The sequence below is a fragment of the Tursiops truncatus genome, chromosome 3 (assembly GCF_011762595.2).
Source record: "Tursiops truncatus isolate mTurTru1 chromosome 3, mTurTru1.mat.Y, whole genome shotgun sequence".
Taxonomy (NCBI): Eukaryota; Metazoa; Chordata; class Mammalia; order Artiodactyla; family Delphinidae; genus Tursiops; species Tursiops truncatus.
The window spans coordinates 114,411,696-114,431,961 of record NC_047036.1 but is presented as its reverse complement, the minus strand read 5'-3'; the positions used below and the strand labels follow the sequence as shown (position 1 = coordinate 114,431,961).

Sequence of the window (20,266 nt, the reverse complement as noted above, 5' to 3'; positions counted from 1 at the left end):
GAGGTGGTCACCTTTCCCCGGTTCTGATTAGTCACTACAAGACAGGTTGGTGGGTCCTGCTCTAGTCAGGAAAGGTGTGTGCGGTGAGACAGGAGCGAATGGTGAGGTCTGGGGGCTGTTTAGACAGTGCACTGTAGTTTTTAAACGGTTTTCATCTCCAATTTCTCATTTTGTTCCTAAAACTCTCCTGAAGGAGATGGGCAGGACTTAGATTTTCTCTGTTCTCCAGAAAGGGAAACTGGTCCCAGAGGGGTAATCAATGTGCCCTGTGCTAGTAAATAGCACAGCCACTCCTTGAACCCAGGTCTTCTAACTCCCAACTCAGACCATTAGCAAATGCTAATAGAGAGACATTTTAGAAATATGCATGAATTCAACGTATTAAAGCATAGAGTATTATTTGGACTAAAATGCTATACTTTGCAGGACAACACTGATTCATTAACCTGTCCTGAAGTGGGAATTTAGCTGGAAATCTGTGCATTCACACATGTATACAGGCATTTTCTATGTCACGTGCACACACAACACATACACATGCTTCGGGGAGAGTGTAATGTGCGGTGAGTTAGACATTAATATAAGGATTCTTTTCTCTCGCTGCATTTCTTGGTCCATACCAGTATTATGTAGTTTAAATTTTAATTTAAAAGTATATTGTTCTAACATACTGAATGAGTCATCTTAGTGAGTGCAAGGATTTTTGTCCTCCTACTGAGATAAAATTGTTTCTTGCAATCTCATCCTCCCGTTGGAACAGAAGTTGATTTGTCTGCCAAATGCAAGTGCTTTGTCTAGCCACCTTCCCATTTCCCCCCTTTTTCCTTAGCCAGGAATATCAAACAATAGAGTTGGGGTTAAAAATAGCGTATCCCTGAAAGGAGAAACACTGAGTGGGTATTTTTTCAGCTGACGCAGAGTTGGAATGGTTGATGGGGGTTAGGGGAGATACCTTCCTGGTACTCATTTGAAATACTCCCCTTGACAGAGCCTTCTGCGAGCATGTTCTGTGTGGCAGAAGTGCTGTGTGGTAGCACGCCCTGTTGACCCGGAGGACAGACGGGATTTATTGATCTTGTCCAACCTGAATCTGAAGCTGTTTCGGCTGGGAGTCACCCTGGGGCAGCAGAGTCCAATGGACAGCTTTGGTGAGAATGTCCAGGGAGGGTCTTAAGTGGAGGCTCCTTCCCCGTGGCCCTGAAGATACAGCTCCTCACGCTGTCTGCACAGAACCCGCCTCCCTCTCATCGTCTCCTTACCATGGCTACATAGCCTAAATAACACTGGGGAAAAAAGAAAGAAAATCAGGATCATCTGCTACTGGCTGCCTTGAAGAATCTCTACATAGGAAGAGGGACAGTGAGGCTGGGAGATTAGGCAGAAGCTCCCTGCAGAGCGGAGGTTGTGTGTTACAGAGCCTGGGGTTGCCCTCAGGAGCTTCTCTTCTCCTCCACGCCCCAGGCCTGTCTCCTCCCTAGTGATGGACAGCTGGCTGGGCAGGTGGTTACCTCTGAGCCAGCACACACCACGAGAGTAGCCTGGGTCCTGGGGGAGCTCTGAGTCAGGATTTTGCCCTCCGGCTTAGGCGAGGGCAGAGTCAGGAGGAGGTGTCCTTTTCTTCTAGAAGGGCTGGTTGAGAGGGCTGTGGGGGCAGAACACAAACCCAGGCTCAATGATAGAAGAAGGAATAATTTTACATCTGATGCAGCAAACGTCCTGATGGTACAACATAGTTCTGAGCCTGAGAATCTCTTTCTAACTTAAAATGATTGTAGATTTTTCACATACTTGGTTGTACTCTTGGTACCTCTCCATTAAGAAAGCACATAGTGACCAAAAAAATCTTTTGATTGAGTAACCCTGTTAAGTAGATTTGCATCTGGTGGTGTTTATTTAGTCTGTAGCTAGTGTTTAAGATCCTTATTATAATTCCAGGGTCCCCATAGGACTGAGACCCCAGGTGAGGTAGGACACCCACACCCAACACACACACACACACACACACACACACACACACACACACACACACGAGACCTTCCCACTGTATTCTAAGACTACATGTTAAACCCAAATGTTTGAATCTCTCTCTGAGATCATTCAAATACCAATTTCCTTCCCCCTTGCCCAACCTCACCACCATCCTCAGAACAAACTGTTGCTCTTTGATAGCCGTTTATGGTATTTTATTTTTAAAATAGGTGATGGTGCTTCAGGGGTCTTGTGCATGGCTCGGAGATTGCAAGGGAGTCTGCAGATAAATTCCAGCCAACCCATCCCACAGTGCACACAGAGCACTCCATTCACACGTTGCACCTGCCCGGGTTGTGGACAGAGTACAAAACATGGAGGAGACAATGTTTGGGTTCTTGTTGGAGAATATGTTTCCTTATTTGTTCTGTCTGCTATTGTGAGCCTTTACCCAGAAAGTCTGCCTGCCTGGCTGCACCTGGGGCCCTCAAGCTTTCCATCTCTCCGGTGCCTTGTTCTGGAGAAGATCTAATGAGTTCACTAGGAAGAATATGTTGAGCCCCAGTGACAGCAGGCCATCGCTTTGCACTGGCTGTTTGGGGTGTGCTTTTTGAGAAAGAGGTTCAGTCAGTACTGCTTTGAGGAGGAACTCAGGGCTTAAGAGGAAGTAGGAGACAGAGTCGTGAAGCATGCTTACCCTGGTTGGGGAGGAAGTCGTGGTCTTCCTGGGGGAGGGGGTCCTGAACCCTGATGGAGGTGAGGGTGCCCCAGTGGGTTACAAGTGGAGTTTCCGCCACGCTCCAGTTCTATGCGAGTCTGAAGCACCACCCTCAGCCACTTTGTCTGTTCCAGGGAAGCTGTATGCCGTTGGGGGTTATGATGGGGCTTCCCGCCAGTGCCTGAGCACCGTGGAGCAGTACAACCCAGCGACCAATGAGTGGACATACGTGGCAGACATGAGCACTCGTCGCAGCGGTGCAGGTACAGTGCGGGGGGGGGGGGCAAGGTCAGGGGTCAGGCTGTGTCTGATCTCACAGGTGGGTCTGGAGGCCAAGAGCTTAACATTCTACCTTATTTTCCCTCCCTCTTCTCTCCTTTCAGTGTATATAATCCCACTTGCACCTTTGCAGCTGACACAAGCACTTAGGAGTTAACCCTTCTCAGGGGGATCCCTTTGGTAGAGAACAGATGAGATCATATTCCCTTCATCGTCATCTCTTCCATTTCTTTGGAGGTGTCTGCATCTCTTGAAAAGTGAAGCTTGCTATGTGCCAGGTGCTGTCCTAATAAGCACTTCCTATGCCTCATTTTATTTAATCCTCTTCACAGCCCTGCAAGGTAGACATGACATAACTCCACTTAACAGATTTAGAAAGTAAGTCAACCAGGGGTTGAGTAATTAGCCCAAGGTCATATCATTAGTCACTGGCAAAGTTGGGATTCCTACTCAGGTTTGTTGCATTTTGAAGTTAGATTTTTTGGACCCCAGATTATCAGAGTCTCATTCTCATGAAGTAGTGTGACAAGCATGGCTGTCCCAGTCTTCCTTGGAAAAGCTAAACTTGCCTGTCTCTGTCTTGGGGGCTGAAAGCCAAGCTATTAGTGTTAATATCTGGAGATAAACTTATGTCTCCCCCCAACTTTTCTTCACTTCAGCCCCCTCCCCCGCATGGGAGGAGAAGAAATCCCCACATGGGGCCCACTTCCGCCTCCTGTGGGAAGGCCAGGAGCTGTGTGGTCCTTTGGGATTTTCCGGGAAGTGGAGCAACAGCCCCTTCTTCCCTGCTTTGTCTGCCCCATCATCTAGGGGCCCAGAGGAAAGGGTCTGGGAGGGCAGAGGGAGGCACTGAAGGCCGGGCATTGGCTCTCTGCTCCCGGTTCCTGTGGGAGTGGTGACTGATGACCAACCTGGCTGGCAGGAAGGCCATGTGACTTCTGGGAAGGGAAGCCACAACTGGGAGCTTTTCCCCACCATGTTATTACTTTATCTTTCTTTTTGTATTTTTGAAGATTGAGTTGTGATCTCATTTTATACAACCAAACACATGACCACTTCCTTAGTATTCCTTAAAAATTATGCTATTTTAATATTTTTCAAGAACCACTGTATGCCCACTGGTTAGAAAAGAAAATGCTGTATGATTCCATTTAAGAAACATTTGTGTTTGGAAGGCTATTTTTAGGGAGCTCGTCTCTGCTGATCCGAACAGGTTGGCCCTTCCTGAACGTGCAGCAAATGCATGGAAGTCAGGAGGGCTGGATCTTGGTTCTGGGTCTGCTCGAATGTCCCTGTGGTCTTGGCCTCTGATTCCTCAGATGTGAAATGAATGGGTTGCAATAGGTGTTCCCTAGGGCCCAGTTCAATTCACAGATCCTCTGGTTCTCCTGCCATCATAGGGCTCTTTTTAGTAGTTTTGGTTTACGGTACTGGTAGAATCTTCTTTGTATTTCCTGGAAATCCTGTGTGTGACTTGAGGTGTGCAAGAAAGTGTTCAAAGCCCAAGGAGGCAGGGACAGCTCAGCAGGAGTGGAGCAGCACACTGAGGTCCGTGGCTGTTTCTAGGAGTGCCTCAAGCAGAAAGTGTGGAGGGCCAGCTCCGGACAGAGCCACAAGCACAGACCCACCTTAGAAAGCTCAGGCTCATCTTGTGGACGGAGCTGCCTTTGGAGGCCTTGCTGCTCTGTCTCTGTCAGGCTGCCCAGGGGTTATTGCTGAGCGGAGATCACTGGGGCCGCTCAAGCCTCTCACGAGGCACAGTGACCTTGATTTAAGGGGCGGTATCTCTCCCGGAGGTGGCTTCTTTCCTCAGGTCACTGTCAGTGCTCTGGCCTCAGGCTCCCAGGGCAGCCTTTCTTTAGTGCTTCACATCCCTAAGATTTGGAGAAGCCTCACATCTGGAGTTGGGAACCCACATACTCGTCCTGGTAGGTGTTCTTTGGTGGCTAAAGACCCAGAGACCCTGGCAGCAGGGGCTCCTGTGGCTCTAGGTCCAGGAAAGCTCTGTGTGGGCATTGGCAGAGGAGGCTGCGGAAGGGCACTGGTGCCCCTGAATGCCTGGAAGGCTGCTTGCTTCCTCAGCAGGGTGTGGGCAGTGCTAGCAGATGGCTGTGAGGAAAAGAGGCCATTTCTGGGTCCCAGCATGTGCTAGTTCCTCCTGCACATGGAGGTGAGGAAGGTGAGGCAGCTTGGGAACACACTGAATTTCATTTAACTCAGGTCCGTAAGATAGCCACTGTCGATACACCACCACCATCTGCTGTTAGTTTAGGGCAACTGCGAGGAGCCATTTGCACACCTGCATAATTGCTGGTGGGATTTTACACATCTTGTCATTCAGACGGTATTTGTTGAGAACCTACTACGTACCGTCACGCACAGGGAAACAGTCATGATAAGACAAACATGGTTCTTGTCCATATGAAGTTTATATTCTGGAAATCTAGTCCTTGGGTCTGAAACCTGGCTGCACATTCCAGTCACCTGAGGTACCTTTTCTGACTCCTGACCAGTGTCTCTGGGAGTGAGGTTGTGGACTCTGTGTTTTCAAAAATTCCCCAGCTAATTGAGCTGTCCACGCAGTGGAGTAGTCTGTGGCCCACTGGAACTACCGATCTAGTCCAGCTCCCTCACTATGCAGTTGGAATACTGAGGCCCCGAAAGGGAAGCACCACCTGGCGGGCAGGTTAGAGACACAGGTCCAGAACCCAGGTGTCCTGGCCACCACATCAGCTGCTCTTTTTAGGCACTCGGGCTTTCTGGATTTTATTTCCTTGACTTGTTTTAGAGGATGTTAAAAGGTTATGGTAAAAACCTGTAAATGATGCAGTCCTGGCCCTCAGCTCAGGCTTACCACCATCGTGAGTGATTCAGTGCCCCTCTGCCATCTAAGGAGGAGAGCACGGGGGCAGAAAGAACAGCTTCTGCTTCAAGACAAGCAGGGAGGCCTCAGCAATAATGATCTCAGCACACCTGCTGTGTAGTTTCCATTTCAACTCTTTTTACTACACACACACACAAACACACACCTATATATATTATATATATAATATTTATTTTTATGTGTCTGAATGGAAATGAGGTTATGTTTGCTTTATATTTGGCGGTTTTCAAGTTGATTTTATAAGGCAGGTAGGTGTCATTATATTTGTTTTATAGACGAGGACCCTGAGTTCCAGGGAGACAGAACAGCACTCCCCCTGTCACCCTGCCGGCGATGGCTGCCCAAGACTGGACTCCAGGCCTCCTGGTTTCTGGTCGCTGCAGCCAGCCTGAGGCTGGGACTCTGTGCTCTGCCTTTCAGGCGTTGGGGTCCTCAGCGGGCAGCTGTATGCCACAGGTGGGCATGATGGGCCCTTGGTGAGGAAGAGTGTCGAGGTTTACGATCCTGGAACAAACACCTGGAAGCAGGTGGCAGACATGAACATGTGCCGGCGCAATGCAGGTAATATGACTGCTCCCTCCTCTCCTTCCGGGGGAGGTTGTGGGTGTTTTTTTCTTCCTGCAAACACTAGCTCTAAAAGAGAGGCAGAGGGGAGAGGCTCCCATGGCCTGGGGCTGAGCTTGTACCCTGAGTAGGGAGTGTCCATTTGCTGGGCAGGGGAGAGCTTGGAACCCACAAAGCTAGCCACGGGGCGCCTCACAGGGTCCCCTCTTAGATGCAGAGGGTTCCTTCCCTCCCAGTGAAGGATGATGACTTTCACTGCACATAGATGGACACAGACCCAGAAGAGCCTCTGGTTGCCATCTGTGCCCCCAGCCCAGTGGCTTTGTTGGGTAGCTAAGCATAGGGCTGTGTGGACAGTGTCAGACAATCATACTTGGTTCTGTCTTTTCTTTGCCAGTGTCTGGCTATGAGAACCTCTCACCTCCCACCAGAAACCAATTTCCCTCCTTTCAAGGGTATCCATGAAAGGATTCGTGATCCATTCTCCGATAGGACCACTTTCCTTATTCCCTTCTTTGTATTTTCTGTCTCTCCTTCCCTTCCCTTCCCTTCCCCTTTTCCTTCCTGTAGGAATGATTTTCCTTAGAGTGTTTAGGTTTTTTATGCCTGGAGCCTGACACCCCTATTAAACCATTTCCTTTTAGAACTTTGCCCTATGTGTTGTGTCCTATGTTGGTATATCTTGCTTTATGCCTTCTTACTCTATCATAGTGTTGGCTTAGCCCAATTTCCCAGGCTGGAAATACAAGCAGGTGACTTTCAGGCAGACTTATTTCCTTTATACTCAAATTACCTGCTTGCTAAACCCATTTGCAGCTGACTTGTTGAAAGCATAAACAAGAAAAAGAGGGGAGTTTATTAATTTGCTCATTGTCTAAGCCTGCTGTGATATAACCTGGCATTTGGCCTTGAGACACACAAGTGAGGAATTACAGAACCTTCAAGCAGCTAATTCAAGAAGTAGGTTTAGATGTAAATGCATGTGTAGACACACATTCACATATAGATATTTCTATTTTTTGTAACAAAAATGGAATCATACTGTAATACTGCTTTATAACCTGCCTTTTTAATCTACTTTACAATCTTTTATGAATATCTTATTATAACACTAAACATATTTACATAATATTATTCTAAATGGCTATAACATAATTTAAATAACCAAGCTACTATTGGACTTTTAGGTCATTTCCATCTTTTCTCTAAGTAATGCTTTGGTTATTATAAATAGCCTTTATAGCTAATTAATGCACACATTTAAAATTATTTCTTTAGAATAAAAGGCCAGAAGTGAAACTTTTGAATCAGAGGGAGTATATGTACTTTTGACACCACCCAGGAAGGTGATGCATTTTATACTCACCAGTATTTGAGAGTATGTTCACCAACACTGATAATTACTACTTTTTGCGCATCGTTAATCCCTGAGTCTAATTTTGAAAAAATACACAGTATATTGGACTACAGCCTTTTAAATCTTGATGAGCAGTACTTACATTTTCCTACTCTTGAGTCCCTGCTACATGAGACTGTGCCTCCAAACCAGCTCACTCTGAGATCAGGGTGGGTAGGAAGCCTTTTCCCTGGGAACTGTATGTGGATTCAGAAACCAATTGTGTAAAGGGATCACAGACACAACCATTAGTGCCCCACAGTGTGGATAAAATGGTTTATCAGGAACAGCTAACAAGCAGAGTAGTAGTGTACATGAAATCCCCTGAGTTGTCTCCTTCCACACGTAGCTCAGACTGGGCGTGGGAGGCCTGCATGCACCAGTGGGCAGTGCTGCAGTAGAATGGGGTCTGTACCTACAGTGCTCTGCCTATTCTTAGGGTCAAGGGCAGGGAACACCTGTGGGGCTATGTTGTCGTGAAAGCTCCCTCGTCAGAGACATGACCTTGTTAGGAAGGGGGATCCTCAGATCCCAGTGGCTGTTGTGTGTTCCTCCGTTGAGCAAACTTAAACCCTAGGAGCCAATTGTCTGTTATTCTAGCAGGAAGGGGAGGAAGAGCGCCTCCAGGGCCATCCAGACTTGTCTCTGGTCCATCCCCTTGCTGCTCCTGCTGTCATGCCTTCTCTGGCCTCTGTTTGATTCCCAGGGGTCTGTGCAGTGAATGGGCTCCTGTATGTGGTTGGAGGGGATGATGGATCCTGTAACCTGGCTTCGGTGGAGTACTACAATCCTGTCGCTGACAAGTGGACGCTGCTGCCAAGCAACATGAGCACAGGGCGGAGCTACGCAGGTCAGTGTGCTCCACCCCCATCCTGGGGCCCAGGTGGGGTGGGGCAGGTGGGGGCTAGGTTAGCTTGCTTAACTTGGGGCTGAGTGCCTCCTTCAGGCATGGCAGATGATTGTCACATGTCACCACTCCTTCATTCTGCGCCCACGGCAGATACCCATAATTAGCACTCGTTTCCCCAGCGAAGCTGAATGTAGCCATAGAATTCTTCTTGACACAGTGTTCCAGGGAGCCACGTCCGACTGATCTGAATTGTCATAAGAGGTTTTAGAATTTCATTGCCCTTCCTGATTTGTTTTGTGCCGGGCCCCTAGGTGGAATAAGATACAGTTCTTGCTTTCCAGAAATTAAATTGGAAAGATAAGACCTACCTACAAAAATAGGAAATACAAGATGATGTAAGTGTAAGTTCTAAATGAAATGTACTGCACAGGCTTTAGGACATGACATGTCAGGGAACACTTCCTGGAAGAGGTGGAGCCTGATTAAACTTTGAGGGTGGGTCACAGTCATAGAGGTAGCTGCCCTTTGCCAGCTGCCCACTCCCTGGGCCACAAAGCAGTCTGTTAGGTACAGTGTATACATACACTCTTATCTTTTCAACAACCCTGTGGTTGAATGAGACTCCATTCCATTTTATAGATGATGAAACGGAGGTTTGGAATGTTTAAGTAATCTGCCCAAGACCATGTGGCTAAAAAAATGTCAGGGTCAGAATTGAAACCCAGGTCTGAGTCCCAAGCCCATGCCTTTTGTGCTATTCTAGCTCAGGGTTGGGGGAAAAAGCATTCTAAGCAAGAGGCTGGAGGGAAGAAGGAGGAATGAGGTGGCTATAGAGGCTTATTCCTGGTGGGGTGTGTGATGGTTTTGATGAGGTGTGGGGGACAGGATCAGAGTCAGTGGGGCTGAGGTTGAGGGTCTATAGGGAGACAAGCAAACATAGATATCTATGAGGTATTGGTTTGGCCAAAAAGTTTGTTCGTTTTTTCCCATAAGATGGCTCTAGTAGCAGTTAGTTGTCTTTAATATCATTTGAAACAATTTTGTTAGATTGTATTGTGACAGCTGTCATATCAGCGTGTAGTTTTAAAAAAACATCAAAACTGGGGAATTTTTGTGTAGCCATTTTATAATATTAATGGAAGAAAAAAAGCAACATTTTTGGCATGTTATGCTTTATTATTTCAAGAAAGGAAAAAACACAACTGAAACGCAAAAAAAGATGTGTGCAGTGTATGGAGAAGGTGCTGTGACTCATCGAATGTGTCAAAAGTGGTTTGCGAAGTTTTGTGCTGGAGATTTCTCGCTGGACAATGCTCCACGGCCGGATAGACGAGTGGAAGCTGATAGCAATCAAATCGAGACATTAACTGAGAACAAGCAATGTTATACCACGTGGGAGATAGCTGACATACTCAAAATACCCAAATCAAGCGCTGAAAATCATTTGCACCAGCTTGGTTATGTAAATCGCTTTGATGTTTGGGTTCCACATAAATTAAGCGGGGGCGGGGGTGGGGGGGAATCCTTCTTGACCATATTTCCGCGTGCGATTCTCTACTTAAACATAACGAAAACATTCTGTTTTTAAAACGAATAGTGATGGGCGATGAAAAGTGGATACTTACAATAATGTGGAACGGAAGAGATCATGGGGCAAGCGAAATGAATACCACCAACCACACCAAAGGCTGGTCTTCATCCAAAGAAGGTGATGTTGTGTATATGGTGGGATTGGAAGGGAGTCCTCTATTATGAGCTCTTTCTGGAAAACCAAACAATTAAGTCTAACAAGTACTGCTCCCAATTAGACCAACTGAAAGCAGCACTAGATGAAAAGCGTCCGGAATCAGTCAACACAAAATGCATAATCTTCCATCAGGATAACGCAAGACCGCATGTTTCTTTGGTGACCAAGTAAAAACTGTTACAGCTTGGCTGGGAAATTCCGATTCATCCGCTATATTCGCCAGACATTGCACCTTCGGATTTCCATTTATTTAGGTCTTTACAAAATTCTCTTAATGGAAAAAAATTCAATTCCCTGGAAGACTGTAAAAGGCACCTGGAGCAGTTCTTTGCTCAAAAGATACAAGGTTTTGGGAAGGTGGAATTATGCGGTTGCCTGAAAAATGTCAGAAGGTAGTGGAACAAAATGGTGAATACGTTGTTCGATAAAGTTCTTGGTAAAAATGAAAAATGTGTCTTTTATTTATACTTAGAAACTGAAGGAACTCTTTGGCCAACCCAAGAACTCAGCTCCTTGTATTTGGTTCTCCAGAAACTGGAAGAATTAGAGCTAACGTTTATTTATTGAGCATGGACAATGTACCAGGCATCATCCTAAGTATTTATGACCATTACCATGTATAATCTCCGTCATAACTCCAATGGTACTCTTATTCCGTTTTCCATCTTGTTTGGATTTCAGTGCAAAGGAAGATTATGCCATGCAGGCTCAAAGGGGTTTGTATCGCATTCTGTCTGTGCAAGGCTTCAATTAATGAACTTATTTAAATTTTTTTTCTCATTTAGGATTTTTCTCAATTAAATAGAAAAGATTTTAGAGGCATTTTGGTCCTAGAGTGATTCTGTTCTCATGGTTAATTATTAAAAACTAGCACTGTCATTTTCTCTCCAAAGCTGAAGTGGGAAGTACAGGGCATTTTCCTGTATGAGGCAGCGAGGCCAGTGAGGGATCCCACCTTGCCTCCACGTGAGCCTTAATGAGAGGGGAAGGTGCAGGTGTGAGTAGTTAGAATTTTGTGTCAGTGCTGAATATTTCATGTCCATTTCTTTACTGTTTGCCCACCCCATAAGTAGGTGGGAAGGAGATGAGCAGAGGTGCGATTTGTGTTCAAACCCATTGACTGAGTGAATCTCTTTTCTTAGAATCTATGGATATGGCCTAAAATGCAAAGATTTATGGACAAAGTTATTTATTGGAGCAAAAAACTGAGAATTACTTAATGTCTGACATGAGGGAAATAGCTAAATAAGTTGTGGAATATTTATACAGTGGACGTGTTTTTAATATGAGAAGATGTTTGTGACAGACTGGTTGAGAAAAGGATGATGCAAAATGTATGTACCACGTGAGCTCAGTCGAGCAGTCCTGGGTCATGGGGGTTAGAGTAGCTCCTGCTTACAGAAATGGATACTGGAGTCACACCTGAATTTGAGTCCCAGGTCTGCCACTAGCCCTGGAACGCTGGGCAAGGTAGTCAGTCTGACCGAACCTCTGTTTTCTCATTTGTAAAATGAGAATAAAATCATATCAAGTCTCTTAGGGCTGTAGTGAGAATGAAACGTGATAATACGTGGAAAGCACTTAGCACAGTGCCTGCCTGGCAGGTAGAAACCACTCAGTCAATGATTGTGGTTATTATTAGTAAATCCAGGAAATATTCCAAAAGAGCTAACGGTGACTCTCCTTTTGTATGTAAGGATTAAAGTTCTTTTTCTTGGTGTTCTTCTGTATTTTCCAAAATTTCCATAATGAGAATATTTTATTTTTAGAATCAGAAGAGAAAGTTTATATAAGAAGCAATACAGGAGCCTGCTTTTTAAAGACATGCTCCCTTGAGAAAGAGGAGCCTCAGGTGCAGGCAAGATGTTCTCAAGGTCAGGCAGCACACATCTGGGTCTGAGGACTTGGGTTCTCCTCACTTCTAATCTTTTATGTCTGTGGCTTTATCCAGGAATTAACATGAAATGCATGTCTTAGCAGAATGTCACCATTGGGGTGTCCTGGGCTTTCTTTTAGCAACGTTCTCTCAATCTCATTTTCAACCAGAAGATTTGATAGTGGTGGTAATATGTTAAAATAAGGCTCCTAGTTACACCTTAACTATAAGTTAGAATTTGGTTCAGCTGCAGGTACCAGAAAAACTGACAGATACTTGCTTAGATAAGGAAGTATCTTTTTTTGTATGTATGTATTTGTCCCAGGCAGAAAGGAGTCCAGGGCTGGCCTGGTGCCTCAGAGTATCATCGAAGAATCAGGTTTCTCTTGTGTTTTCTGTTCTGCCAGCTTTATGAATAGCTGCTGCTGCTGCCCCTTGCACCTTGCGTGAGCTTCTTCCAGGCAGGACGAGGAAGAAAACCAAAGTTGCAGCACTGGCAGACTTGTAGTTACAATCTCGTGGGCCAGGATTGGGTCACATAGCACCTCCAGCTGCAAGGTAGTCTGGGAAGCTGACCTCATAACTTGCTGGTCTCTATAGCAGAGGACAGCAAGTAGAAGGGATGTTGGATGAATCAGCCTATAGTATCTGCTGCATGACTGTAACCCCTTACAAGCAAGATTTTAGGCTCATAAGTTAGCTATTGAGTTCAACCTGGCCAAAACAGTAGCACATACAGACATGTCTAGACTGTTTATCCAAGTATAGAATTTAGCATTGGAGGGGTCTTTCAGTTAGAAAATATTGAATATATGGGAATGGAGCCTGAAGAGGTACATGGACTTGCCTGAAGCCACAATGCAGTTTGACTGGTGGCAGAGCTAGGATGGGAATTCAGTTGTTCTTGCTACCATGAAGTCAGTCTATTGTTCTTTCTACTTCATTTCAGTGTCTTCTAAAAGGAGACATGTATCACTCATCACTTCTCTTAAAGTGATACAGATCTAGAGCTGTGAGGTTTCCAGTGCGGGTGCCGAGTGTCATTACAGTGAGTGCTGGGGTTGGGAAGGGGAGTCACTACGATATGATGTGAGTCGGTGTGACGATGCGGGGTGAGATCACTCCCCTGTGGTGTTGAGGGACTGTGCTCTGTGTTTAACCGTCGTGTGGAGACGTGGCTGTTAGAGCGGGAAGCAGCCGGCTGCTGGCAGCCTGAGTCCACGGACCCTTCAGTGTTTGGGTACAAATCGTGCCCATTTCCCTTGGCTGTGGCTTGGGGTGTTGTGGGTCACGAACTCCTTGTGACTCTGAATAAGTTCGGAGAAGCTAAGATGGTAACTTTCTCCCCCTTTCATCTTAGGTGTTGCTGTGATTCACAAGCCCTTGTGACCCCAACTCCCGCTGCCAGGAGGTGGAGGAAGGGAGGGGTGCTGCCTGTGACTTGGCACAGTGGGACCACGCTGGCTGGGTGCCACTCGCTGCCGGAGTCTGCAGAGGAGCGGGGACCGCCCTCCTCCAACTTGGCAGTGTCGTCAGGGTGGGAAGACAGTGACCCACCTCCTGCTCCCGCAAGGTGTTTCGTCCTCTGCCCTGAGCAGTGGGCTCCTGATAGCTCCGGCTGCACCTTTGAATGTTCTTTTGTGTGTTTCTACAGGGACATCAGAGAACCTGGAACCTGTGTGTGTGTGTCTGTGTGTGTGTGTGTGTGCGCAGAACGTGGTGATTCACTAAATTGGGGGGTGGTGATGGTCTGCTCCATTTCTATACTACTGATCCTTCCGCTATGCTAAAAATCAAATCACAGAAACCTCTCTTACGGATTTGCCCCATGGGGACCTTGAGACTACTAGAGCTGTTGTCTACTGGAAGTGCCGTTGGACATACCGGGAATGTCCAGAAATGACCAGGCCCATGTACTGGCCTAGACTACTCGCATTGTCTGCAGAAGAGTGGGGTGTTCTCGAAGCTGCCCCGTGTCCTCTGTGTGCTAGAACTAGGACCACAGGTTCTCTAGCCCCTCAGCTGGGTGCTCTTCCTTGGGCTCTTCTCCTGGAACTTCTTATCGGAACTGCCCAGTCTCTGGGCTACTGGTCTTTGAGGTCAAGGATTCCAGGTTTGGGAGATTTCGTGTCTCTTCAGCTGGGAAAACTAGCTCTTCAGAGAAGCACTGAGTAACACACTGGAGGAAAAAAATACATGAAAAACAAAAACACAAGAAAACAAAGTGGTAAGGCTTCAGTCCTTGTCCATAGTGGTCCCAGAGAGGATCCTAGTTCTGGGTTTTCCTGGGATAGGACAGTCCCTGTTTATACTTATTATCCAGGTTTAATTTTTCAGAGCATCCCGTTTTACTCTCAAAAGTGTTCTGGTTTGGAGGCTAAGTAAAAGTTCACCATACCTCCAAACCCAAAGATAGGTTTGTCCCTGCACTGGATGGGGTCACATGTGATTTACATGGACATGGATGAATTCAAAGGGGTGTATACTTGGCACCCTGGGCCTGGCCCTCGGCAGTTGGTCCAGTCTGTCTCACATCCTTGTCTTCCTTTCCTTGTGCTCTTCCCCCATTCCAGGCCTGTACCCTCTCGCCAATCCTCAGAACTTCCCCCTCCTAGCTTCCCCCGCGAGGGAGGACATGGTGGTGGGCCCTGAATGTGTGATCTCTCTCAGGAGTACTTGCATTTTGAGAGAGGAGCTTGAAGAAAGCTTTGCTAATTCACAGGTAAAAATGATTAATGACAGACCTTCAGGCATCCGGAGGAGGGTATTTGAGGGCTCAGGGAGTCATTTGCATTAAAAAAAAAAAAAAAAAAAGAACCGTAAAGCTGTACTGTTCCTGAACTAGCAAGTTGCTTATATTGGAATTTCCAGCATAAGAAGGGGAAGTCTTGTGTCTGGAGAAGAGTCTCACAACTTGGGGGCTGGAATTGACCCTTCCTGATGTCAAGGTCCACCTTTAGGGAGCCAAGGGGCTTTATGAACTCTGGTGGTGGACTTCTCATACAACTGGGCAACTTCCAAGCAGGTTTCATAGGAGACTGTCATTCTCCCCACTTCACCCTGAAGTTATAAACCCAGGACTTTCCCCAGTGAGTTGGACACTTTGTGTATTTACTGTATATTTATTGTGCGTGAACCACTCAACTCCCCCGAGGGGGAAACATCTTCTGATGTTGAGCAGATGTTATTTCAGTGAGACATTTGGAGAATACCAAGGTACCCAGAATTTTTAGTAACCTTGGGCAGAGGCTGAAATATCCAGCTTTGGTGGACCTGGAAGAACAGCTCCAAAGGGATCAAGACATGCTGTTAGCTGGTTTGTTCTGCTCTTACCTGGCATGGAGGTGACTGTGGTCTCAAAGCTCTGCCTGCCTCTGGATCGGAAGCTGATGGAATGCGCTTTCTGTTCCAAATGTTCTTCCTCCCTCTCCGAGGAAGGTTTGGGACTTTGTTTCAGGGTGTGTGTGTGGGGGGGTGGGGTGGGGGATGAGGTTGGGGTCTGATGTGTGCCATCACACAGCTCCTGATTTCAGACGAAAGGTGAAGTTCCCCCCCAACACCTGGAAGCTAAACTTCCAGGCTTATCATGCTTATGTGGGGGGAGGCTATTGTTTGTGTGTCATCTTCCCAGAAAGGATCCCCTCCCTGAGAGCTAGCCAGCTGTGTTTCCTGCTTTTGGATTTTTGCTATTGACCCCACCTCACGTCCCCTTTCCCAGGAAGCACTGCCCCTGCTGGTAGTGCTGCTGAGGCCATGTTCGTTTTATCCTCATGTGTCCTTTCTCACGGGGACTAGAACACTGGTACGTCATCACCAAATAGCCAATCTCCTCTAGCTGCCCACAGATGCCATCCAAAACCTGCTGTCCCTTTATCACCAGGTACAATTCTGTCTCCACAGTGGGCACAATAGACTTATTTTCACGTCTGTGCTGGTCATGTGGTAGGTGAACCCCCCTGCATCCCCTCTTCTGGTGGCCACACCTGCTTGTGAATGCAGCTTTGCCTGTGGGATATCTGAAGTCTGATCACAGCGATGAAATGGAATTGCAGCCCAAGGTTAGAAGCAGCTTAGACACCACTTGGATTCTGATTTGGACAACAGAGAAGTCAGACTCTGAATTCCAAAGTTCTTTCTCATAAGTACCCAATGGCATCTCTCCATCTAATAAGTTGCAGTATTATGCAAATGAAAGTGACCTCATTTTCTGCTATGCAATAAGAATACTTAATTCTATTTCATGACAGACCAGTTGCAATATCCCCTAAGATGCTTTTTGAGCTGTCTTACTTTGATATCTGTTGTATAATGTTTGTATATTCCTGAGCCAGATCCTTTCAAAGATTGCCTTTTTATAAAACTGAAGCTACAGCTTTCAGGCTAAAATTTTAATGTAGATATTTTTATAAAGTAATTTTTCACGATATTTGAATTGCTTTTTATTGTCCATGATAATGAAATGTTATGTTCTATGCATCATTCACTCTCAAACATCGTTCATGCCTGTAGCTATCTTCCCTTTGTTTCTCACCCTCCCCAAACTTCAGTAGCTCCAGGTTGACTTGGAAGCTTCTTTCTTACACCACATTCAAGGGAGATTGCTGAAAAAACACAATCACTGGTGTTTACTGAATTGTTTAGGGACTAACATTAAGCCTGACTCAGCCCTTCCACATCTATGTTGCCGATCTGCTTTTCTTGGAGTCTGTTTTTGGCAGGGTGAGGCAGGGGGGACTCTGGTTGGCCCATCTCCTGGCATCTCTCATGGCCTGGCACGGAGCCTGGCATGCTGTGGCATGGAGAAGCCCAGGGAAAGGCCTGCCCTTCAGCGCATAGTCCCGGGAGTTTTCCTAGATCGAGCTGACTAGTCTTCATTCTTTTCTGTCTCCTTATTCTTCGGAGCTTCAGGCTTAAGGCTTTTGCTGCTGGATGATGTCCCTTCTGGAAGCATCTTGTCGATGAACTTTAAAAGAGGGCTCGTTCCTCATGCTCCCCACTAAGAATGTGATCAGCATGTGCTTTGCAGATGTTCATGCTACACTTACAGCTTACTTGTTTCTTGAGCTGTGTCTACACTCCAGGTTCTGTTTTGTGTATTTATCTGCCAATTAGTCTCATTTTAAAAAATCTTTATTTTTATTATTATTGGGACAGGTGCCATTTGAATTGCCTCCATGCTTGCTCCCCATTTGCACCTTGACAGATCAAATTGGGAAGTTGAGCAAATTCATAATCCAGTTAGCTGGAGGTTCTCTGTTTGCCTGGAGAAGCGAGGAGGTTGGAATGTGTTTTTTTTTTTTTTTAAGTGTTTGCACTATTTAGAGTCCTAAGCCCCTCATATTCAGCTGTGCTGTGTATCTACTGACCAAGCAGGAGAGCCGGCAGCACTTCTGACGTTTGGGAGTGCCTGAGGCCTCTTCTGTAGTGGATAATCACAACCTCAGAGCCCCTGTGCAGCCTCCATCGTGGGGCTCAGTGACTTGTAGCTACAGCATCTGCCAAGGCAGTAATGCATGGGTCAGTGGCATTTGGAGCAACAAAGTGCTCTGGTGCAGTGTTCTTGCCTTTGGTTATGAGATTTCAAATTATTTTCCCCCCTTTTTAGTGGCAATAAGGACCCTTGTTGAATTTCTTGTTTAATTCGTATGTGATGTGTAAAATACTTTCTTTGAAAGAAGATTCAAGACACTGAATTTGTGTGTCTGTGTGGGTGCCATGTCCATGTGGTTGTCCGTAGGCAGGCAGACTTGATCCCTGACACCCTGTACACCACACTGCGTAGGTCGGGTCCTTGATCTGGTGGTCTCTGCTTGGACGGTAGGGAGCACAGAGTTTGTAAAAGAAGACTTGTCACATGCTCCATCAGTTACAGTGCTAGCTGAAGAAACAGTTCCTCACATGTATTCTTTTAACAGGAATTGTGTTCTAGGTTCCCATACTTTATGTTCCTTTAACTTTAATAAAAGCTGAACTGTGAGAACCTTTCTCAGTATTTCATTTCTGTAGTCCAGTCTCTTTACTCGGTCTCAGACATGAAAAGGGCAGACTTAACTCCTGCATGTCTTCAGATTCAAAAGATTTTCTCTTCAGGATCTGCTGGACAGAGTCTGGGTTCCTTTGGTCTCTATTATCTGACACAGTGCCAGACTCACAACGATCTTCAGTGAGGCCCAGAGAGGCCAGTCTCTCCAGTGGGTGTTCGGTTGTGTGGACAACTGCCTGGTGATCACCGTGAGGTGGGTGAGATGGTACCAGCATGGGAGGAGGAGGTAGAGATTTGGCTGTAAATAAACATTGATTTTTAAATGTTTGTTACAATACCTAGAGATTTTTATAGATATGTTGTTATGTTTGAACCATTAAAAATGCAAATATTAATTACATTTATTAAATATATACAACTATTAAATATGCTGACTGCTAAAATATCAACACATATGAAATAATAATAGCTAACATTTATTGAGTGTTTACTATGTGCCAACACTCTTCTAAGTGCTTTACTTATATCAATACATTTAATCCTTATCATGGTCTTCTGAGTTACTATTATTATCTTTGTTTTACAGATGAAGATATGAGATGCACAGGGGTTAAGCAACTTGCCTATGGTAGCAGTGCTGCAGGATATTGGTTGCACTCCAGAGTCTGTGTCCTTAGCCTCCTCACTCCAGCAGTGAGGCGGTGATGACGGGAGCAGGGCATGCTGAGAAGCACCAAGGAGAGGGAGGCCCTAAGGGTTGCTGGGAAGTGCAAACTTGGCTCAAGAAGAATACTGAAGCCCAAGTTTTCAGGCCAGTTGGACCAACGATGTCCCAATCTTACACTATTGGCAAATAATCACATTTGTTACCGTGGTGATAGTAGCAGTAACCACTATTCATTGCATCCGTACTGGGACAGAGGAGGCCCAGAGAGGTGAATCTGTTTGTCTGAGGGTGTGTTATAAGTGAGCAGCGGAGCAGACCCAGATGGAAACTCCTAGCTCTTTTGGCTCACGACTGAGTTTGAGAATCAGCCTGAGAAGAGGGCTTAGGACGCGCTTGTTTCCATCATCACACTGGCTAGCGTTTATTGTGAATTTACCATGCACCAGACCCTGTGCTTTAATGCCCACAACACCTCATAGAGGCAGATGGTGCCCAATTCGCAGGATCGCAAGGCCTAATTAACTGGCTCAACGTCATACATAACCTTGAGAAACGATGCAGTCCCCATCCTTCTGCCGAGGCTGATTGTTGAACTGTGGCACGCAGGATCCCAGAGGGGCTGTACCTTGTGGGCACATTCTAGAGTGAGGAGGTTGCCAGTGTCTGGCCCTCCAGGGCAGGCAGTGAGGCAGAGCCCAGCGCCAGGTCGGCGACCTGCTCCGCCGCCACCCTGCCGTGGGCCCACCCACTTGGGCCCTTGTCACCCCCGCTGAGAGGGCCCTGGGGAGGGACAGATGAGCAAAGGAGTGCTTGTCTGAGCACACACACCTTTCCCTCCCCTTGACCCTTTGGCCTGGTTTCTCCTTACCTTAACCAGAAGTTCAGAGTGAAATCATATTTGGTGGTTTTTCTATCAACTTATCCTTCTACAGTTTACAAATAGGGTCTTTCGACCCTACCTAGCTAGTCTATTTTGATATGAAATCTGTTGTTCTGCCTGCCTCGTGAGGTTTTCTATGAGCAGTCTGCGTCCCCCACTGGTCATTCCTTTCTGCCCAGGTGGCTTTCCCTGTAATGCTCTATATCAGGGCCCAGGGGGTGGGGCACCTGGCTGGGACCCTCGACATCGTCCACTCCAGCGCCTGTGTTTGCAGAATTGGGGACTGGGGCTTGGAGCTGCAGACAGGCCAGGGCACCTGCGGTAGAGCCGGGTCCCCCAGGAGGCCAGCGGAGGCTCCAGGGCCCGTGTCTGCCTGCCTGAACCTGAGGTTGTGCTGGGGCTGAGGAAAGGGAGTGACCGCAAGCTTGAGAGCCACCACCCTTTCTGGGGTGGA

At 46.6% G+C, this 20,266-nt stretch overlaps 1 protein-coding gene across 7 annotated transcripts in view; it reads left to right on the top strand.

Annotated features, from left to right (window-relative positions):
* Positions 1–16,130, top strand: part of KLHL3 (kelch like family member 3) — a 111,014-nt gene extending 94,884 nt beyond the window's left edge. For 3 of the 7 annotated variants that reach the window (XM_073802562.1, XM_073802559.1, XM_073802563.1), the window contains 4 exons: positions 2,821–2,949; positions 6,270–6,410; positions 8,516–8,659; positions 10,257–16,130. In XM_073802562.1, the coding sequence (XP_073658663.1) occupies positions 2,821–2,949; positions 6,270–6,410; positions 8,516–8,659; positions 10,257–10,414 (572 nt within the window). In that variant the 3' untranslated portion in view covers positions 10,415–16,130. Of the gene's footprint in view, positions 1–2,820; positions 2,950–6,269; positions 6,411–8,515; positions 8,660–9,845; positions 10,183–10,256 lie in introns of those variants that run through there. The other 4 variants (XR_012330864.1, XM_073802560.1, XM_033853204.2 and 1 more) reach the window with 4 other exon arrangements.
* The last annotated feature ends 4,136 nt before the right edge of the window (positions 16,131–20,266 follow it).